This window comes from Oncorhynchus mykiss, chromosome 18 (genome assembly GCF_057628025.1).
Source record: "Oncorhynchus mykiss isolate SJ-2025 chromosome 18, ASM5762802v1, whole genome shotgun sequence".
Taxonomy (NCBI): Eukaryota; Metazoa; Chordata; class Actinopteri; order Salmoniformes; family Salmonidae; genus Oncorhynchus; species Oncorhynchus mykiss.
This window is the reverse complement of record NC_143039.1, coordinates 41,798,319-41,816,837: the sequence shown is the minus strand read 5'-3', so window position 1 is coordinate 41,816,837 and position 18,519 is coordinate 41,798,319. Positions and strand designations below refer to the sequence as shown.

Sequence of the window (18,519 nt, the reverse complement as noted above, 5' to 3'; positions counted from 1 at the left end):
CCAGCTCCAGGTTAAGATTGGTGATTTGGACAGTGCCGAACTGTCCCAGGGAGGTTCCCTTTCCCTCCTCCGCAAAGGAAAACTCTGAAAACTCTTCATCTCGGTCGGTGCTGGGGATAGCCAAGGGGGGGATTAGCTGTGGCCTGCACAGAGCCTGAGGAGGAGGGCAGGAAAGCGGCGGCACAGGCTGGTATGATGCTTCTTTGTCGGGGAACCATTTTCCTTTTCCATGAAGCTGTTCTCCTAGAGGCTGTGACCCCCCTGCTCCAGAATCTCTGGAAAACCAGGCAGTCCCGGCCCACTAAGACATCAACTGGCAATTTGTCTACTACCCCAGCTACAATCACAAAGCTAACTTGAGGAGTTTGCACTTTCACACGGCAGGTACGGTAACTTTTTGTATCTCCATGTATACAAGCCACTGTTATGGGCGGCCCTAAGGGGTCAGCGGAAAATTGAGGCTTGATGAGAGTCACCAAACTACCTGTGTCCAACGAGGAAGCCACATCCTGACTGCCTATTTTGACTGGGATCTGAGGGGCTGCAGTTGCTTCCTGGACCCAGCAGGTTGTGATGTAGCCGCACGTTCTGGTGGTCTTCTCTGCGGGACTGGCCATTTGCATGGACTCATTGTTTCAAAGGGCAGCTTCAGGCCGGGTGTCCCTCCTGGTCCCCGCTTCTGGGGTGATCTGGGTTCAGTAATAGGAAGCCATCTTGAAGTGGGGTTGAAATAGGTGTCTCCCTTTCTACCATGCGTCGGTTCGGCCTTGACTTCAGGCCTACTTGGCTCTGGCATACTGCTTCCCAACATCTCTACAGTAACCTGGTAATTTTCTAATATAGCGACCAGGGTGTCAACTGGGGGGTTGCACTGAGCAGCATGGCTCTTTGCATCGGTGGTGAGGCCCCGGATACATTTGTCCATTACTAGTCGATCTATTGCTAATAGCCGTCCCCCGTAGTAAGCCAACTTCTAGTTAGTCTAACCGGCTCGGCTATTTTTGACATTTTTACCTTTATTTAACTAGGCAAGTCAGTTAAGAACAAATTCTTATTTTCAATGACGGCCTAGGAACAGTGGGTTAACGGCCTTGTTCAAGGGCAGAACGACAGATTTTTACCTTGTCAGCTCGGGGATTTGATCTTGCAATCTTTCGGTTACTAGTCCAATGGTGTAACCACATTAGAGGTCTTACCGGGGGTGGCCATCATAGGCCCAGGAGTGGAACCATTGGGCCCGGGTTGGTATGTTGTGCCCATAATTGGCCAGATGACAGTTTTCAGAGCAACATAGTTGTCGACGTCCGCCAGTGCCAAGTCCCTACAGGCCCTTTTGACTTCTCCAGTCAGAAAGGGGGCCACCTTGCCTTGTTCCGCCATTTGGTCCAGCCGGAGCATGGCTTGGGTAAGCTTTGGGACTGCCTCCTGAAGCACAAGGAAGATGCTGTTACAGCATCTCCCATAATGACCACTGGCTTCTTATTTTATTGTGAGTTCAGAGCATGGGAGGGTTCTGCCAGCATTCTCCACCAAGTGTGGCAGCCCAGGGGAGTCAGAGGTGAAACTCACAATAAAATAAGACAGCGGGAGACAGTTTTACGGTGCTCAGACAAAAGTAGTTCTTTAATAAAGGATGGGGGGAACGGGAAGGGGAGAAATGCAACTGAAAGGCCTCTCCGATAACGAGTTGGTCGCTCTGTGTCTGGCGTTGCGGCTCCACGGACCGCCTATGTTAATGCACAAACAAAAGAGAGAGACAGAGATGAGTCTGGGGTTTTAACGTTTTCTCTAAACATGCGCTGGGTGGCCGGGAATGAGTCCTCTTCCTTTGGGGGCAAAGAAAAGGAAGAGAGAGAGACAGGTGAGTCAAACATTGCCTGGTATCTTCTTTGAGTGTCTAATCGCTATGCTTATCATACTCACTCTGGTTCTTCTGAGGTTTAGGCGTACCCTCTGCCTGTCTGCCCGAGTGACTGCACCACTACCTATACCCGTTGGGTTATCTAGGAACAGGTGGGACCAATTCCAGGTCCAATTGGTTGCAGCACCTGGACTGGGTAGTATTGGTGTTGAATCACCAGCCCCTGTTGGTGCCTGTAGAGCTGTCCATGGTGTTGAATCACCAGCCCCTGTTGGTGCCTGTAGAGCTGTCCATGGTGTTGAATCACCAGCCCCTGTTGGTGCCTGTAGAGCTGTCCATTGTGTTAAATCACCTTGGCCTGTCTATCCCTGTAGAGCTGTCCATGTTGTTGACTCACCTTGGCATCTCTATCCCTGTAGAGCTGTCCATGGTGTTGACTCACCTTGGCCTCTCTATCCCTGTAGAGCTGACCATGGTCCTGCTCCTTCCTTTGTAGCTCCGTGCTGGCCCCCGGGTTGCCACAACATGCATACGCACACAGACACTAGCACACGCACTCTACACACACATACATTGTAATATTGTTGTATGTTGGTATTAAACATTTTGTATTGTAGATATGTAGAGGTGTAATAATGTTATATGATGTACTGTTTTATATAATAAGTGCCTTATTGTGTTTGGACCCCAGGAAGAGTCAGCAGCTAACGTTAATGGGGATCCCTAACAAATAAGAATCATGTGGTTATTCTGTAAGGGTAGAATAAAACCATTTTTATTACCATTATTGTTCTTTATTTATTTATTCAGGGAAAACCCATTGAGACCATGTTGTCACTCCCAAGGATGCCCTGATTACAACAACCAATAAATACAATGTAAAACAAAAATGTATTATGTTAAATGATGGAGAATGAACAGCCTGGTGTCTCCAGGAGCGTTATGACAAGATGGACATGTGTTTCCTTAGCAGCCTGTGCTGCCACAGTTTTTCTTTGACATGGACCTAGTCGACTAGTCTGTGTGATGAGAAATATATTACAGAGAACAGTTTTGTATAAAGTCTCTCTGCTTAGCTTTGTGATGGGCAAGTCTAGTCCAACAGAGATCTGTGTGGCAGACCAGAGCCATGTTAATCTGATACAAGACAACATTAAGAAAAATCTATCAGGGAGAGTAAATATGTTCAGCATTACAAAAAGTCCATGTACATCAAATTCACCCCTCTGAAAGACCAAGCGCTATATATATGATAAACTGGATATGGTCAAAAACAAACTCTCTCGTAACACACAGAGCAGAACCAAGACCACCTATAGACCACCAAAACCAGAATTAGAGCTTGGCAAAATAGCTTTTAGTTTCAGGGCAGTGAAGTACTGGAACTCCTTGCCAGAAAGTTTCAAAAAGTTTTTTTAAAGAGATTAAATTGCAAAATGTCTTCAATGAATATAATGGGTCTAAGAGGTTATTGTAATATGTTGTATTATTTATTAATATGTGCACATGAGGTATGTGGGTGGGAGTAGGCTGGGGGGGGTGTACCTCATATGTATAAGTAATAGGAATGTGGATCTTGTTTTCTGTTTTTGTGATGTTTTTTTAATTACATTTCTTAAGGACTATTGAAAGACTAGCCCTTGGGCTAGAAACAATCCTAATAAAATCTAAATCAAAGTACTGTTGACAAATAACTCCATCTGTGATATTAGTGCTTCAGTGACACTTAGTGGTCAAAGTGGGCACTGCCCCTGTGATCATCAGCAACAGGAGCCTACATTTTACATTTTAGTCATTTGGCAGATGCTCTAATCCAGAGCGATTTACAGTTAGTGTATTCACCCATGCGTCAAACTGAGTAACATAATAAAAAAAAGTCCCCATCAATCTAACGCATTCACCTATGTTGGCCTTTTGCATCTGGAAGATGGCCGAGCTACAGCGGTGTTTGTCAGACCATTAGACATCCCCAAAATCGGTTTTCTCACAAAAACGACTGTAGCGCCTGAACTATTATGACCACTCTATGGAAAGGGGAGACTCTCACAAACACGACGGTGTTCACCGTTTTGCTCTAGGTCCCCCACAAGTGTCACGGGACTCGTCTGAAGATAACCTATACAAGCAAATGAAAGTACGGAGGTAATTTTGTGTAAAATATGTGTAAAAATATATATTTTTTCTGAGCTTTCTTATATTTTATATTTCCTAGTACTGTAGGACAGACACTTCTAAACCTTATTCCTTATGATATATTTTTCGACTGTCTTTTTTTCAATGTATTCAATGCGTTTCTATGGGCTATAGTTGTAAAGGCCAAAATTCTATATTTTATCAAATAAAGGGGTCCTAAAATTCTAAATCAAATAGCTAAATGATCCATGGCATGACCATCTTAAAACAATTACATATGTTAGATTAGTAGGTGCTTTCGGAAGATGGGCAGGGACTCGGGGACAGAGAAGAGTTTGGACTGGGCTGAGTGGGAGCTGCCCTCCCGTTGGGGTGGGTGGGCCAAGAGACCAGAGGTGGCAGAACAGAATGCTCGGGTTGGGGTGAAGTGTTTGAATATAGCCTGAAGATAGGGAGGGAAGTTCCTCTTGCTGCTCCGTAGGCAAGAACCATGGTCTTGGAGTAGATGGTCTGGGAGGGTGACAATGTGGAGTTGTCAACCATGATGGAGAGGTCTTTGAGCGGGCAGGCCTTCCCAGGGAGGAAGTGCAGCTCCGTCGAATTTGAGCTTTAGGTGGTGGGCCAACATGCAAGATGAGATATCTGCCAGGAACTCAGAGATGCGTGTCGCCACCTGGGTGTCAGAAGGGGGGAAGGAGAAAAGTAGTTGACTGTCATTCGCATAGCAATGATATGAGGATATGTGAGGATATGATGGAGCAGAGTGTCTTGGTTTATAGAGAGAAGAGGAGAGGGCCAAGAACCGAGCCCTGGAGGACACCAGTAGTGAGAGTACGTGGTGCAGACACAGATCCTCTCCACGTCACCTGGTAGGAGCGGCCTGCCAGGTAGGATGCAATCCAAGAGTGTGCAGAGCCTGAGACGCCCAGGCCTGAGAGGGTGGAGTGGAGGATCTGATGGTTCAAGCTGTTGAAGGCAGCAGAGAGATCTAGGAGGAGGAGAACAGAGGAGAGAGAGTCAGCTTTGGCAGAGAGGAGAGTCTGAAACCCCCAGCCCTGAGACAGTGGAGAGGAGAATCTGATGGTTCACAGTGTTGAAGGCAGCAGATAGATCTAGGAGGATGAGGACAGAGAAGAGAGAGAGTCAGCGTTGACAGTGCAGAGAGCCTCCGTGACACAGAGGAGAGCAGTCTGGGTTGAGTGACCCGTCTTGAAGCCTGACTGGTTAGGGGTCCAGAAGATCCTCCGTGACACAGAGAAGAGCAGTCTAGGTTGAATGACCCGTCTTGAAGCCTGACTGGTTAGGGGTCCAGAAGATCCTCCGTGACACAGAGAAGAGCAGTCTAGGTTGAATGACCCGTCTTGAAGCCTGACTGGTTAGGGGTCCAGAAGATCCTCCGTGACACAGAGAAGAGCAGTTTGGGTTGAGTGACCCGTCTTGAAGCCTGATTGGTTAGGGTCAAGAAGATTGTTCTGGGAGAGTTAAGTCCTCAGGTGATCAGAGAAAGTACTCTGAATTGTTTTGGAAAGAAAAGAAAGAAGGGATAAAGGTCTATAGTTGTTGACGTCCAGATACAGTAAGTTGTGTTGGTTTCTTGAGGGGGGAGCGACTCGAGCCATTTTAAAGTCAGAGAGGATGATGAGGGAAGTGAGGAATGGGAGAAGGCCTCCAGAGATGGTCTGGAGTAGGGAGGAGGAGATGGTGTTGAGTGGACAGGTTGTCGGGTCGCCAGACCTCACTAGTTGCAGGATTTCATCTGGAGAGAGGGGAGAAAGAGTTCCAGGCATAGGTTAGTTCTGTGAGAGTGGGACCAGTGGACCTAATAGGCTGAGTGAATGAGGAGCGGATGTCGTCAACCTGGGACCAATCGTCGAGAGAGAGAAGATTGTGACAGCGCATGACCGTCTGGGAAGAGGCTGAGTGGCTAGGGTTGGAGGAAAGGTAGACAGAAAAGGAAACAAAGTAGTGATCAGAGGGGGGTTGAAGTTAAATTAGTAGGCAAACAACCTCAAGTAAAGATCAAGCATATTGCCTGCCTTGTGAATTGGAGGGGATTGGGAAAGGGTGAGGCCAAAAAAGGCAAGGAGGGGAAAGAAATTAATTGAAGGCAAACGTTGGGCGGTTAAAGTCGCCTAGTAAGAAGAGCAGTGAGCCATCGTCAGGAAATTAGCTTATCAAGATGTCAGGTTCATTGAGGGATTCTCCAAGGGCACCTGGTGGGTGATAGATTACAATGTTAAGCTTGAGTGGACAAGTGACAGTGACAGCAAATGAGGAGATGGACAGGTGAAAGAAAGACAGTAATACATTTTGTACGACACCTTATAATGCTTCTGTAAATTACATGTTTGTAAAACTAAATTAGTGTTCTTGCTAGATATTTCAGGTCATATATATTGAATTCTGCACTGTAATGTAGGCTGAGGCTGTGAAATGCATCAAAGTATCAAATACCATGAGGACATTCAACCCTTACTAAGCCAAATGGAATGGTCAGACTGCAGAACATTGTTGAATTTATTTTTTATTTTCCTTCAACATAAATTACTCAGCATTTTGAAAAAGCCAAAAGCCCCCTGTAGATATTAGCATGCATAGAAGTGATGTCCAAGTCAGTCATGAGTATCCTTGGTATGCAGATAGAACTAGCATTATTTAAATAAAAAAAAATCTATTCAATATACACCCACTAGGTGGTGCTGTAATATCATGTGCGTATTGTGAGGATGCATATTTGAGGTAGGAGATACTATAGACAGACATCACAAAGCAAATTGCGCCTGAGATTTTTATTAATATTTCCACAACACATAAAGTAAAAATATCAAACATTGAGGAATTTCATTCCAAACACAGGCATGCATAGCAACACATTTGAACAATGTACTGTATTTTTTGACATTGGAAAGATCACATCACCCAGCCTTCATGGTCAATACTCAAACATGTTATCAACAATTCATCAAAGCAGACAAAATAAAAATATGAATTCTCTTTTTAATAGAGATATAAAAAGGAGAACAAAATCAGAGGTACATTTAAAAACAAGTTTTGCATCAGAGTAAAATCAGACATTTAAAATGAATATACAAGCTACAATTTACAGATTAAGTACGTGACAAAGTTCTACACTGAAATATAAGATTAACAAACATGTCCTATAATTTATCATTTCAAAAACAGTATTTTTGTATCACTTAATGACGGTAAACATACTAAAATAATCTGTACAGATAGACTAGGGTTTGAGGCTTTTCAGCCCCAAATAGTTTTTGTTGTACCTCTCTTCATAATCAATATATAAATAGGCATTCAAAAGTCAAATTCTCTATGCGTATGACACAAGGCTTTAAATATAACTTTTTTCAAATAAAATCTTAACAGTGGAAGTATTTTTCAAATTAAATAAATAAATCACATAGGAGGGAAAGGATGACATTTATTTTGTCCCACAAACATGTTTGCATTATTAAACTGAGCTGCTACTCTTGATTGTCCCCCAGCAGTGCTGCATTTACCCTGTGTGAGGCAGGTTTAGGAGGAGAGACTGGGCACCGAACCAAACTCATTTGACATGCTCGGCGGTGTGTGACGAGCAGTAGAACTTCTTGTGCGTTATGAAGTTGGACAGGTTGTTAAACTGGATGTCACAGGGGTGGCAGTATTTGACGTTACCCTGTGTTGCCTGGATGGAGCCATTTAGGCTTCTCACACAGGAGGGTAGGACCTCCTCTGTCTTAGATACTGCTGGGGAGGACGAGGATGAGGAAGGGCTGTTCTTGGGGTTGACACTGACAGGACTGTCTGAATCTGACAAGGATGATACTTGGCTGTCTGGGAGATAGGAATTAACAAGCTTGTTGTCCTGGAGTGTGTTCTCTGTGCTCTCAGGCTCCTGGCAGCCATTTTGGGGCAAAACACCTGGTGTTTCCTGGTAGCCATCAGGCATAGGCTGTTCTTTTTCCACCTCACTCCCTTCATTGGGACTCTGTCTCTGCTCGCTGAGCTCTCTCTGCATCACCACTGTACCTGTGGTGTAGTCGGCAGGCTTGATTCCATAAAAGGGTGAAATCTGTTCATCACGTCTAATTTTCTTAAATAATGGAGGGCTAAATTCTTGGGACAGACACTGGTCCCTGTTTTCCTCTTTGATGACAGCGAGCTGATCCCCCTTAGTGCTACCTGTTTGAAAAGACACCTTATTGGCTCCATTGGTGACACATTTCTCCAGGTTTGTATCGTTGTCATCTACTGGGTTGTTAAACCCTTCTCTTTTTACAACCGCAGATATTTTGTGATCTGGAGCAGTGATGGGGCAAGAGCTCAGTTTGTGCGCAAGGTAGTCTTCCACTTTGTTGAAGCTGATCTTGCACTCTGTGCACTCGTGATAGTCCGTGAGTCTTTTAGGAGCGGTAGATAATTTACCAGGGCTTGATGATGAACACTTTTTACTGAGATCAATAGGGCTGTCCTGATCATCTTGAGCTATGGTGTTGCACTTAGATATCAGAGCTGATTTAGTGACAGGGAGATTAGCCTCTGGATGCTTAGGAACCATGCCAAGAAACAAGTTGTAACTGGGGTGAAACTGGTTACCATATATCTTCCCTGGGTCTTGGTACATGCCTCGTCCTTCAATGGATGCTATCCCAAAGTAATGTGGGGGATGACTCATGGGAGGCCTCTGTTGTTCATGGTTGGGAACACTAATTTCTAAGTTCTTCCTCCGTTTCCGCGTACGAACCATTCTCTGGGTGGCGGGCAGTTTGTTTCCATGCACTCGTTTCATGGGCGGGTCATGACGCGTGGCGCAGTAATACTGCTTGTGAACCATGTAGGTCTCGGTACGACTAAAGGTAATCTTACAGGGCTCACACGTTGTCTTGTTAGGGTCTGTCTCGGGCGTTTGGGATGTTTTGGGACTTGTCAAATCTCCCTGTATAGAGGGGTTCTCATCTGACCTGGTGGGGGTGGAGGGGTTCTTCACGCTACCAGTGAGCTCAGCATGTACTTGTGCCTTCCCTTCCCCAACATCCAGTCCTGACAAGTTCAGGCGGGGGGACATGAGATGACTGTTGTGGTCAGATTGATGACCCTGACCCATGTTCATGCTGCCCAACCCACCCAAATCCCCACTTTTAGGGCTCCCTGTATCAGCCACTTTGTCCAGGACACCGGCGTAATCATGTGGCTTGGTCACATGCTGCCAACGGCTATTACAGTAGTCCTTTTTATGAACTAAGTAGTTGTCCAAGTTACCGAAAGTGATATTGCATTTGAAACAAGTGGCCCCTTTGGGGACAAGGGTGCTGTACATGACATGAGGGGGGTAGTTGTTAGTACCTCCATGCCTCAGTCTACGGTGGACCAGCTCGGACATCTTAGCCAGGATCTCCGAGGCCTGGGGGGCAGCTGTTATGTCCTGTGAGAAGGGGAAATGGGGTAAGAATGGCCCCATTGGGAAAGCAGCGGGGCCCATGTAGTTCTGGATGGGTGAGGATGCCTGGCGAGGGCTGGAGGGTTCCGATTTGACACTGGTGTAGGAGAAACTAGCCCTGCTTCCTGAGTTAGGGTCAGCTTTCACTGGGAAAGTCTCCATCTTCTCCAGCTCCACATTGGGACTAGTCCTGGTGTCAAGGATGCTACCCAGTACTGGGCTCTGAAGGAGCTCCTTTCCCTGTTTCACCATGGCCCGCTGGGGGCTCCTCTCCACGCTGCTGCCCTCCCTGGGAGAGTACTCTGTCTCAACCTGCCTGGGACCGTGCTGTCTGAGTGGGCTGTGGCTGTGTCCGTGATTCTCCCGGTGCTTGTCCAGTTCCCTGAGGGAGGTGAAGCTGAAGTGGCAGTGGGAGCACCGGTAGCTTGTCTGAGACAGGTGGGAGAGAATGTGCTGTTGGAGGCTGGTGAGGGAGTCCGCTGTGTGGTCACAGACTGTGCATGTCATACTACTGCTGCCAGTGGACACCACCTCCTCCATCTTAACACCTGAGGAGAAGAAGACATTTTAGATTGTTAGTGCCTTCAGAAAGTTCCACTCATGTACTTTTTTCACATTTTGTTGTGCTACAAGGTGGAATTAAAATGTATTTCATTTTTGTCAATAATATTCACAAAATTATTTTTTTATTTTTTCATATTCATTGTTGATCATTGCTAGACAGCGATTTTCAAATCTTGCCATAGATATTCAAGTCGGTTTGAGTCAAAACTGTATCTAGGCCACTCAGGAACATTCAATGTGGTCTTGGTAAGCAACTCCAGGGTATATTTGGCCTTGAGTTATAGGTTACTGTACTGCTGAAAGGTGAATTTGTCTCCCAGTGTCTGTTGGAAAGTAGACTGAAATCAGGTTTTCCTTTAGGATTTTGCCTGTGCTTAGCTCTATTCTGTTTCTTTTTATCCTAAAACAAAAAAAACCTAGTCCTTGCCGATGGCAAGCATACCCATAACATGATGCAGCCACAACCATGCTTGAAAATATGAAGAGTGGTGATCAGTGATGTATTGTCTTGGATTTACCCCTAACATAACACTTTGTATTCGGGCTCCCGAGTGGCGCACCGGTCTAAGGCACTGCATCTCAGTCCCCCAGGCTGTATCACATCTGGCCGTGATTGAGAGTCCCATAGGGCGGCGCACAATTTGCCCAGCGTCGTCCGGGTTTGGCTGGTGTAGGCCGTCATTGTAAATAATAATTTGTTCTCAACTGACTTGGCTAGATAAAAAAAAGGTTAAATATTTTAAACTAGAAGCGTGTCTATTACCAAGTAAATGCAATACGGACACAGGAGTATACCCAACAGCACATATTTGTTTGAGAGTGAATTGTTTGTTGAAGAAAGTTACGGTTAAACAGGCTAGAGGCTATTTTGTTGAATTACGTTTTTGATTTTGGGTGTATTTACCGACGGCTGGTATACAGTTGAAGTCAAAAGTTTACATACACTTAGGTTGGAGTCATTAAAACTTGTTTTTCAACCACTCCACAAATTTCTTGTTAACAAACTATAGGTTTGGCAAGTCGGTTAGGACATCTAATTTGTGCATGACACAAGTAATTTTTCCAACAATTGTTTACATACAGATTATTTCACTGTATCACAATTCCAGTGGGTCAGAAGTTTACATACACTAAGTTGACTGGGCCTTTAAACAGCTTGGAAAATTCCAGAAAATGATGTCATGGCTTTAGAAGCTTCTGATAGGCTAATTGACATCATTTGAGGTCATTTGGAGGTGTACCTGTGGATGTATTTCAAGACCTACCTTTCAAACTCAGTGCCTCTTTGCTTAACATCATGGGAAAATCTAAAGAAATCAGCCAAGACCATCAGAAAAAAATTGAAGACCTCCACAAGTCTGGTTCATCCTTGGGAGCAATTTCCAAACGCCTGAAGGTACCACGTTCATCTGTACAAACAAAAGTACTCAAGTATAAACACCATGAGACCACGCAGCCGTCATACCGCTCAGGAAGGAGACGCATTCTGTCTCCTAGAGATGAACGTACTTTGGTGCGAAAAGCAAATCAATCCCAGAACAACAGCAAAGGACCTTGTGAAGATGCTGGAGGAAACAGGTACAAAAGTATCTATATCCACAGTAAAACGAGTCCTATATCGACATAGCTTGAAAGGCCAATCAGCAAGGAAGGAGCCACTGCTCCATAAAAAAAGCCAGACTACGGTTTGCAAGTGCACATGGGGACAAAGATCGTACTTTTTGGAGAAATGTCCTCTGGTCTGATGAAACAAAAATAGAACTGTTTGGCCATAATGACCATCGATATATTTGGAGGAAAAAGAGGGAGGCTTGCAAGCAGAAGAATACCATTCCAACTGTGAAGCACGAGGGTGACAGCATCATGTTGCGGGGATGCTTTGCTGCAGGAGGGACTGGTGCACTTCACAAAATAGATGGCATCATGAGGCAGGAAAATTATGTGGATATATTGAAGCATCATCTCAAGACATCACTTAGTTAAAGCTTGGTCGTCCAAATGGACAATAACCCCAAGCATAATTCCAAAGTTGTGGCAAACTGGCTTAAGGACAACAAAGTCAAGTTATTGGAGTGGCCATCACAAAGCCCTGACCTCAATCCTGTAGAAAATATGTGGGCAGAACTGAAAAAGCGTTTGCGAGCAAGGAAGCCTACAAACCTGACTCAGTTCCACCAGCTCTGTCTGGAGGAATTGGCCACAATTCATCCAACTTATTGTGGGAAGCTTGTGGAAGGCTACCCAAAACGTTTGACCCAAGATAAACAATTTAAAGGCTATGCTACCAAATACTAATTGAGTGCATGTAAACTTCTGACCCACTGGGTATGTGATGAAAGAAATAAAAGCTGAAATAAATAATTCTTTCTACTATTATTCTGACATTTCACATTCTTAAAATTAAGTGATGATCCTAACTGACCTAAGACAGGGAATTTTATTAGGAATAAATGTCAGGAATTGTGAAAAACTGAGTTTAAATGGATTTGGCTAAGGTGTGTGTAAACTTTCAACTTCAATTTTATTTTACAAATGAGCCCTGCACAATACAAAAACAAGCATATTTCACCTTTATTTAACCAGGTAGGCTAGTTGAGAACAAGTTCTCATTTGCAACTGTGACCTGGCCAAGATAAAGCATAGCAATTCAACACATACAACAACACAGAGTTAAACATTGAATAAACAAAACAGTCAATAATACAATAGAACAAAATAAAACAAAAAGTATATATATAGTGAGTGCAAATGAGGTAAGTTAAGGCAATAAATAGGCCATGGTGGCGAAGTAATTACAATATAGCAATTAAACACTGGAATGGTAGATGTGCAGAAGATAAATGTGCAAGTACAGATGCTGGGGTGCAAAGGAGCAAGATAAATAAATATATACTGTATGGGGATGAGGTAGGTAGATGGAAGGGCTATGTACAGGTGCAGTGATCTGTGAGCTGCTCTGACAGCTGGTGCTAAAAGCTAGTGAGGGAGATATGACTCTCCAGCTTCAGAGATTTTTGCAGTTCGTTCCAGTCATTGGCAGCAGAGAACTGGAAGGAAAGACGACCAACGGGGGAATTGGCTTTGGGGATGACCAGTGAAATATACCTGCTAGAGAACGTGCTATGGGCGGGTGCTGCTATGGTGACCAATGAGCTGAGATAAGGCGGGGCTTTACCTAGCAGAGACTTATAGATGACCTGGAGCCAGTGGGTTTGGCGACGAGTATGAAGCGAGGGCCAACCAACGAGAGCGTACAGGTCACAATGGTGGGTGGTGTATGGGGCTTTGGTGACAAAACGGATGGCACTGTGATAGACTGCATCCAGTTTGTTGAGTAGAGTGTTGGAGGCTATCATGGCAGCATGATGATGCTTTGTAGGAAGCCAATTCTAGATTTAATTTTGGATTGGAGATGTGAGTCTGGAAGGAGATTACAGTCTAACCAGACACATAGGTATTTGTAGTTGTCCACGTATTCTAAGTCAGAGCCGTCCAGAGTAGTGATGCTGGACGGGCGAGCTTTTGCGGGCAGTGATCGGTTGAATAGCATGCATTTAGTTTTACTTCTGTTTAAGAGCAGTTGGAGGCCACGAAAGGAGAGTTGTATGGCATTGAAGCTCGTCTGGAGGTTAGTTAACACAGTGTCCAAAGAAGGGCCAGAAGTATACAGAATGGTGTTATCTGCGTAGAGGTGGATTAGAGAATCACCAGCAGCAAGAGCAACATCATTGATGTATACAGAGAAGAGAGTCGGTCCGAGCATTGAACCCTGTGGCACCCCCATAGAGACTGCCAGAGGTCCGGACAACAGGCCCTCCAATTTGACACACTGAACTCAGAGAAGTAGTTGGTAAACCAGGCGAGGCAATAATTTGAGAAACCCAGGCTATCGAGTCTGCCAATAAGAATGTGGTGTTTGACAGAGTCGAAGCCTTGGCCAGGTTGATGAATACGGCTGCACAGTAATGTCTCATATCAATGTCGTTTAGGACCTTGAGCGTGGCTGAGATGCACCCATGACCAGCTCTGAAGCCAGATTGCATAGCGGAGAAGGTACGGTGGGATTCGAAATAGTCGGTAATCTGTTTGTTAACTTGGCTTTCGAAGACCTTAGAAAGACAGGGTAGGATAGATATAGGTCTGTAGCAGTTTGGGTCTAGAGTGTCACCCCCTTTGAAGAGGGGGATGACCGCGGCAGCTTTCCAATCTTTGGGAATCTCAGACGATACGAAAGAAGAGGTTGAACAGGCTAGTAATAGGGGTTGCAACAATTTCGGCAGATAATTTTAGAAATAGAGGGTCTAGCCCGGCTGATTTGTAGGGGTTCAGATTTTGCAGCTCTTTCAGAACATCAGCTATCTGGATTTGGGTAAAGGAGAAATGGTGGGGGCTTTGGCGGGTTGATGTGGAGGGTGCCGGGCAGTTGAACGGGGAAGGGGCAGAAAGGTGGAAAGCATGGCCAGCCATAGAGAAATGCTTATTAAAATTCTCAATTATAGTGGATTTATCGGTGGTGACAGTGTTTCCTAGCCTCAGAGCAGTGGGCAGCTGGGAGGAGGTGCTCTTATTCTCCATGGACTTTGCAGTGTCCCAGAACTTTTTTAGTACTACAGGATGCAAATGTCTGTTTAAAAAAGCTAGCCTTAGCTTACCTAACTGCCTGTGTATATTTGTTCCTAACTTCCCTGAAAAGTTGCATATCACGGGGGCTATTCGATGCTAATGCAGAACGCCACAGGATGTTTTTGTGCTGGTCAAGGGCAAACAGGTCTGGAGTGAACCACGGACTTTATCTATTCCTAGTTGTACATTTTTTGAATGGGGCATGCTTATTTAAGATGGTGAGGAAGGCACTTTTAAAGAATAGCCAGGCATCATCTACTGACGGGATGAGGTCAATATCATTCCAGGATACCCCGGCCAGGTCAATTAGAAAGGCCTGCTCGCAGAAGTGTTTTAGGGAGCGTTTGACAGTGATGAGGGGTGGTCGTTTGGTAGCAGACCCATTATGGATGCAGGCAATGAGGCAGTGATGAAAACAGCAGAGGTGTATTTGGAGGGCGAGTTAGTTAGGATGACATCTATGAGGGTGCCCGTGTTTACGGATTTGGAGTTGTACCTGGTAGGTTCATTGATAATTTGTGTGAGATTGAGGGCATCAAGCTTGAATTGTAGGACGGTCAGGGTGTCAAGCATGTCCCAGTTTAGTTCACCTAGTAGCACAAGCTCAGAAGATAGATGGGGGGCAATCAATTCACATATAGTATCGAGGGCACAGCTGGGGGCAGAGGGAGGTCTATAGCAAGCGGCAACAGCGAGAGACTTGTTTCTGGAAAGGTGACTTTTTAGAAGTAGAAGCTCGAATTGTTTGGGTACAGACTTGGACAATATGACAGAACTCTGCAGGCTTTGCAGTAGATTACAACACCGCCCCCTTTGGCAGTTCTATTTTGGCGAAAATGTTGTAGTTAGTGATGGAGATTAAGGTTTTTGGTGGTTTTCCTAAACCAGGATTCAGACACGACTAAGACATCCGGGTTGGCAGAGTGTGCTAAAGCAGTGAGTAAAACAAACTTAGGGAGGCTTCTAATGTTAACATGCATGAAACCAAGGCTTTTACGTTCTTGCCTCTTCGTGCGGTGACGTCGATAGACCAGTTGTGGAGTTAGTAGGGTTCCAAGAAGCTCTAGGTAGCTAGCAGGCCTAGTAGGTTAGCAGAATGGGCATTCAGTGGGCGTTGCACCTGAGGGGCCTTTTGGAATCCTCGGGCAGATTATGTCGGTATTCCAGTCGTAGAGGATCGGTGGGGTTCCGTGCCCCGTACCGGCAGTAGAAGGGGTCCAGATATTGTCGCGCAGGAGTGGACTTCGGTAGTAGCACAGGAGCCCTGGCCGGGCTAGCTTCAGGCTAATTGGTGCTTGCTCCGGGATGGAAACGCTAGCCAGGAGTGGTCACCCGGGATTGCGGTTAGCTAGTTGCGAAGATCCATATGAAAATGTTCAGAGTTTGTGGTAGGAATTTGGGGATATGGAGAGAATAATAGGTCCGGTATGCTCTGATTTGAAACGCGTACGAGCTGGCGAGAGCTTTCGGAGCTAAAGGTTAGCTGATGACCGCTAGCAATGGTTTGCTAACTGATAGCTGGCTAGCTTCAGTTGAGGTATTCCAGTTCGGAGTTAAATAGAAATACTTTAGAAAAAAGCAGATCCACGCCACATTGGGTGAGGCGGGTTGCAGGAGAGTATTTAGAAGTTGAGGTTTAGGAAAATATTTAAAAAATATATGCGAAGAAAAAAAATGTAGAAAATATATACAAGGGACACGACAGGACAAAAGAGAAAGACGTCTGACTGCTACGCCATCTTGGAAGAACAACATATGCAACAGGCAAGTATAGATAAACAAAGATAGTTGGACTAGCAACCGAAAGGTTGCAAGTTCAAATCCCTGAGCTGACAAGGTACAAATCTGTCGTTCTGCCCCTGAACAGGCAGTTAACCCACTGTTCCTAGGCCGTCATTGAAAATAAGAACTTGTTCTTAACTGACTTGCCTAGTTAAATAAAGGTTAAAACATAAAAAAAAAAAAAAAATCCCCTGTCAGCTGTCTGAATTGCCCTAGGGACTTCCAATCAAAAAGTATTTGAGATTATTCCAAACATTGGGTGCAAAAGACATTAAAAGCCGATTTACCTAGCTCTGTAGACACAAAAGGAGTCTCCAAAGTTAACCAACTTGTAGTTTTAATCTTAACAGTGATGTTAGGTAAGTCGGAAGCTTTTGGAGCAAGACTTTGTTTAAAGGCCCAGTCAATTTAGTGTACGTAAACTTCTGACCCACTGGAATTGTGATACAGTGAATTCTAATTGAAATAATCTGTCAACAATTGTTGGAAAAATTACTTGTCATGCACATAGTAGATGTCCTAACCGACTTTCCAAAATCTATAGTTTGTTAACAAGATATTTGTGGAGTGGTTGAAAAGCAAGTTTCATGACTCCAATCTAAGTGTATGTAAACTTCCCACTTCACCTGTATGTGATCTCTGTTGAAATAAAGGTCAATAATAATAAATAGGAGGAACAGACACAGTTCTTGCACTGCAACAGAGATTGATTGTTGATCCTAGAAATACAAGGATGTGTCTCCACCTAATCGGAAGGTATAAATATATGATTCTGTGAATTGTATGAGTGCTTTTGCAGCTGCAACGCCCAGTGTGTTGAATAAATCTATTTTGACTTTTGGTATCCGACTAGATTTGTACCAGAACTTAGAATCTAACAATGTCAACATATTCTCCTCTCATCTTACCATTGTGGGTGTTCAAGTGCATCTCCAAGGCCTGCTGTACTGATCCAGTTAAATTGCAGTGTGGGTAGGGGCCGGGGCCTACGTTGGGCATGTGATGGGGACCAGTCTTCCTGTCTAACTGCTCTGCCATCATGTCTGAGACTGAGTCCCTCTGTCTCCCACTGCAATAGTACATCAGATGAGCCTGCAGGTTCCTCTCACTGCGGTACCATATCCCACACGCCTTACAAGGGAAGATGTCCTCTGCAGAAAGACAGAGATGAATACAGAGATGAGGAGAGGTTCACCCCATTAGGCCTACCATGTACAGTGCCTTGGGCACTGGAAAAGCATTATAAATCCAACCAATCATGATGAATACACACATATAGACATTAGAATCACATCTCACTGTACTTAATCGACTCTCTAAAAAGCCTCAGTGCGGTCTCTTGGGTGAGGAAAGCGTTTTAGCTTAAGTTAACTTACATTTTTCACCAGGGCTGGAATAGACTGTCAAACAGTGATGACCTGAACCCAATAAGACCTCAATCAGCGTAAATGGGCTGTTATTTGATGGGGGTGCTGTCTATGTGGAGGAAGAGTAAATACTTAATTTTAACACAAACTGAAGGTCAAGGAGAACCCGTAGGCTCTTACACCTGCCAAACAGACTAATCTAAGCTGAGATAGCTAACACACACTCATTCGCACGCACACACACAAAAATACACAAACTTACGTACACAGACAAACACACACAACTATGCATGGATGGACACATACCCACACGCACACACACACACATCAACACACATCCCCCTCAGGAGGCTGAAAAGATTTGGCATGGGCCCTAGTCTCCTAGGCTTAAGATGTACTTACTGTTGACAATAGCGTTGGGAAGTATGGATGCCATGTTGGCCTGTTGGGGCAATAGTTGGATGGAGTCCAGCAGTCTGGCCGGGTACATTCCCTCGGAGAGAGCTGCCTGGTTGACCGCCTGAAGACGGGAGTAGAAGTCCACAGCAAACGCAGCTAGCTCCTCTCCTTCGATGATGGGTTTGGTTGTAGTGCACCAAAGTTGTCCACCTGAGAAAAAAAATGTATTCTTCTTTGTAGTAATCAGGTAGAAACTGTGTACTTATAATGTCTGAATATCAGTTAAAAGATGTATTGTAGAAAAAAAGACTATGCCTGCAATAATACTCCAATGTTGTATCGTAAAGTATATG

General features: G+C 44.7%; 1 protein-coding gene across 1 annotated transcript in view; it reads right to left on the bottom strand.

Moving 5' to 3' along the window:
• Nucleotides 1-6,768: 6,768 nt before the first annotated feature.
• Nucleotides 6,769-18,519, bottom strand: part of LOC110496055 (zinc finger protein ZFPM2-like) — a 111,740-nt gene continuing 99,989 nt past the window's right edge. Inside the window, exons 6-8 of the mRNA XM_036952532.2 lie at nt 18,170-18,376; nt 17,309-17,551; nt 6,769-9,979 (exon numbers count right to left, since the gene is read on the bottom strand). Coding sequence (XP_036808427.1) covers nt 7,560-9,979; nt 17,309-17,551; nt 18,170-18,376 — 2,870 coding nt within the window. The 3' untranslated portion in view covers nt 6,769-7,559. The remainder of the gene's footprint in view (nt 9,980-17,308; nt 17,552-18,169; nt 18,377-18,519) is intronic.